The sequence below is a fragment of the Etheostoma spectabile genome, unplaced genomic scaffold (genome assembly GCF_008692095.1).
Source record: "Etheostoma spectabile isolate EspeVRDwgs_2016 unplaced genomic scaffold, UIUC_Espe_1.0 scaffold00569858, whole genome shotgun sequence".
Taxonomy (NCBI): Eukaryota; Metazoa; Chordata; class Actinopteri; order Perciformes; family Percidae; genus Etheostoma; species Etheostoma spectabile.
Window position 1 is genome coordinate 2,116 of NW_022605378.1, and position 4,154 is coordinate 6,269.

At 38.8% G+C, this 4,154-nt stretch overlaps 1 protein-coding gene across 1 annotated transcript; it reads left to right on the forward strand.

Moving 5' to 3' along the window:
• Positions 1 to 778: 778 nt before the first annotated feature.
• LOC116685469 (uncharacterized) lies at positions 779 to 3,855 on the forward strand. Its single transcript, XM_032510513.1, has 6 exons — positions 779 to 909; positions 1,013 to 1,032; positions 1,378 to 1,489; positions 1,736 to 1,909; positions 2,558 to 3,009; positions 3,660 to 3,855. The coding sequence occupies exons 1-6, from the start codon at positions 907 to 909 to the stop codon at positions 3,853 to 3,855; spliced, it is 957 nt and encodes a 318-aa protein (XP_032366404.1). The 5' UTR covers positions 779 to 906.
• Positions 3,856 to 4,154: the final 299 nt, after the last annotated feature.

Consider the following 4,154-nt stretch of genomic DNA (forward strand, 5'->3'; position numbering starts at 1 on the left):
CCCTATGTTAAAATACAGGGGCATAAGTATACACCCCCCTATGTTAAAATACAGGGGCATAAGTATACACCCCCCTATGTTAAAATACAGGGGCATTAGTATACACCCCCTATGTTAAAATACAGGGGCATTAGTATACACCCCTATGTTAAAATACAGGGGTATAAGTATACACCCCCTATGTTAAAATACAGGGGCATAAGTATACACCCCCTATGTTAAAATACAGGGGGCATAAGTATACACCCCCTATGTTAAAATACAGGGGCATAAGTATACACCCCCTATGTAAAATACAGGGGCATAATTACACCCCCCTATGTTAAAATACAGGGGGCATAAGTATACACCCCCCTATGTTAAAATACAGGGGCATAAGTATACACCCCCCTATGTTAAAATACAGGGGCATAAGTATACACCCCCTATGTTAAAATACAGGGGCATAAGTATACACCCCCCTATGTTAATGTGTGTGTCTATTCATGTCCGTGTGGGTGTGTTGGGGGGGAGGGGGGGGGTTGATTGACCAAGTCAAGTCTTATATTAAGAGTTTTTAAATAAATACATTTCTTTGACAGGGAAGCTGTGTGGAAACAGGAATATTATATTATATATTATTAAATAGGCCACATTCATTCATTTAAAAAGAAGAAAACCTGCATTCCAGTAGTCACCAGTCGTTACTTGTTGTTCATCTGTCCAGACCACACCCCCCTCCACCCCCCCATCCTGTTTAAACCTTATATAAGCAGGACACAGGAGGCGTCAGAGCACAGCTTCAGGTCCCTGAGACAGAAAGCTCTGCGTGGACCCCCCCCCCCCATAACTCCAGCTTTAAGGCGTGGTTGTTTTAAATATCAGAACACAGCTTCAGATCCTTCTCTTAGTCTCTCATAACTAACAATGGTGAGTCTCTGCTTGGACATGAACGTTGGACTATTTCACCGCTTTATGATTCACTTCTACATGATGTTGTGTTGTAATATTCCTTTATTTCTGATTACATCAGGATGATGCTGAACTGGAGAGGTGAGTCCAAACCATCAATACATGTTGTTGTATAAATATATATCTTCAGATTATTATAGAGGTTATCTTCTAGAGAAACTAAATGTGAAGAAATGAAATGGGAGAGACTGATATTATCTAAAGTATGTTTGAATGTAGTATTTAGAATATGAAGTATTTATTGTCATTATACACATGTGCAGTACCAGTGCAACTAGATTAAAGTAACCCCTCTACAGGGGCAACATGAAGGCATTTATACTTATATGTGTATAGATATATGTATCTACTGTCTGTTTGATATACTCAACCACGTTATCGCTGCATTCTGCTTTTTAATTCTCCATTTTTATGTTATTATTTTAGAAGTTTAAAAGCTTTCCTGAAGGATGCAGAGGATTTCAGAAGGAATGCTTTCCTGATTATCAATGAGATGGTGTTGAAGAGTACACATCCTACTACTATATTAGTGGACGAGGTATGTCTGATGGAGACGTTTTAATAAAGAACCATAATCCAGGACCCTGTCAGTGTATGTGGACCCACTCAGCTTCTCAGTCCAGCCTGTTCTCACGATGTTTAGTTCCTCGTCAACTACACCCGGCGTCACATGACCCTCTTAATCTCGTAGCAGATCGTAGGAACCCGTTCAGGAGAATGTGTTGCTCGGTTACACACAACACACACACTGACACACCTCTCTGACTGTGTTTGGACTTCACAGGTTCTTCACAGCATCTTCTTCTTGGGAAAGATCAACACGCCGCATTTTCCCCAGAAGAGACTCTGGTTGATGATGAAGTGCTACGTGCATTTAAGTTCCGATACCCTTGTGCTTTTTTCCCTCTATTCCTCCGAGGTACCCCGGCGGAGTCCATTTTCATGTTTGCTCGACATGGTGAGAGAGATACTTTCTCATAAGATAACACCTTACCTTACTCTGTGTTCACATACTGTCTTATTGTCTTGTCTTATGTTTAGACTGTATAAGTGTACTTAATATGTTGTTATTACTATTATTATTATTACTAATTCTATTATTTGTATTCTAATACTTTCTGTATATAGTTTCTTCTATGTCTACTTAATGTGTATTTTGTGTATTGTGTGTATATTGTGTAACAATAACACAACTCTTCTTCTTAAGTTGTGAAGATTTGCTACTTCACCTAAAAACCATCTCCACATATACAGATTATTATTAATCTCTCAGTAGAGCTGTTCTAGTATTAAATAATAATAAAATAATAATAATAATAAATCCCTGATGGGATTTTAAGCTTATTAATGGAGGAGAAGATATCTGCTCATTACCTTCAAACGGAAACATATGAAGGAAATGTTGATTATTTAACTGCTTTCAGTGTTTTTATCTTCATTAATGTAACATCTTACCAAACGTTAACAAGGAATCCTGATTTATTTTATTTATTAATAGTGACTAAAATAAGCGTGATATGATTGATTCATGATCAGGAACATTAACCGACATGAAGCTGAATGATTGGAGCTCCAGCAGCTCGGTAATGTTTGGGATTTCTTACAGGTTGTCACCCAGGCTGGACGAGACAACGAAGTAAAAATCATAAAGGAGCTGAGAAGGTTTGTTGGTGGACTGAAGGGGAGAAAAAACAAAAAGCCTCTGGTCTCCAAAACCATCTGTGTCTCTCAGAGCAGAAGCCCAGGTTCAGTCAGGTACTACGGAGTCTCCATGTCCACTTGTTATGAAGCAAAGACAATCCTGATTGGTGCTTCCTGTCTCGGATACTGGCACGAATACGTAGCTGATGCAGTGATGACCTTCTATCCAGAGCCAGGTAGTGAGCAATATGTCAGAAAGCCATATTTCAATGGAACCATCAGAGTCCCAGAGCAGGTCCGGTGTGAAACCTTTGATCTCTATGACAAAGCATCAACGTTAGTAGTAAAGCCTCCTTGTAGACTATGTCGTGACATGTTTGGTTTGGGACAACCGAACAAGGCCGAGATGGCCCCATGGCAACTGTTCTGAAGCTGAAAGTCTGAGCCGGTTGTTTGGGGTGAACGGTTAGTTATATCCCAGGTACGAGTAACATCACCGTACATAGGCACTCCACTGAGAGCTAGAAAAAGTGTATTTGAGACACTGAGAGGTTTGGTCCATGACGAACGCTTTAAGAGCTTTAGTGAATGGACAGATCGGTTCTACACCCCAGAGACCGCCAGATCTTAAAGAGGGGAAGACTGGATCAGGGTCAGGACCAGGTGCTTTACTCCTGATTGGACTCGTTCGTGTGATTTAGTTTATTGTGATTCAATAAGATAATTGGGATTTAATAAGTTTATTGTGATTCAATAAGTTTATTGTGATTTAATAAGTTTATTGTGATTCAATAAATTTATTGTGATTTAATAAGATTATTGTGATTTTATTTTCCTTCTTTAAAACCCTTCTAGAGACAATATATGTTTCTAAGAAGAATGACGTGTCTTCAGTCTGATGATTTCTATATAAACATGAGAGAACAGAACATGAATCTTCTGCCTTTGTATTGATTGAATATTAAATATTGATGAGAAGACTTCATCTGGTCCTTTGTTACCCGTGAAGATGATTCTTTATTAGAGTGTAGAACTAGTTAATGAGCGTGGAGGTCATGTGATCACAGCTGTTACCATGACAACAAAGATATGAATGCATGGATGGTCCTGGTGGACCCGGTCCGGTTGGTTCTCAGCCGGTCCTGTTGGACCTGGTCCAGCCGTCCTGTTGGACCTGGTTCCTCAGCCGGTCCTGTTGGACCCGGTCCAGCCGGTCCTGTTGGACCTGGTTCTCAGCCGTTCCTGTTGGACCTGATGTTCTGACTCCTTCATCTTCAGGGTGGAGTCTCCTCACAGCCAATCAGATCAGAGCTGTGTTAGTAAACAAAACATCAATCATGTTGTTTACAATAAAATGATTTCTTATGATTTAATCTCTCTACGAGTCATTCTTTATCTCACATAAATATATCAAATATAAATATATTAGAACATAAATATATCAGAATATAAATATATCAGAATATAAATATATCAGACATAAATATATCAGAACATAAATATATCAAATATAATATATTAGAACATAAATATATCAGAATATAAATATATCAGAATATAAT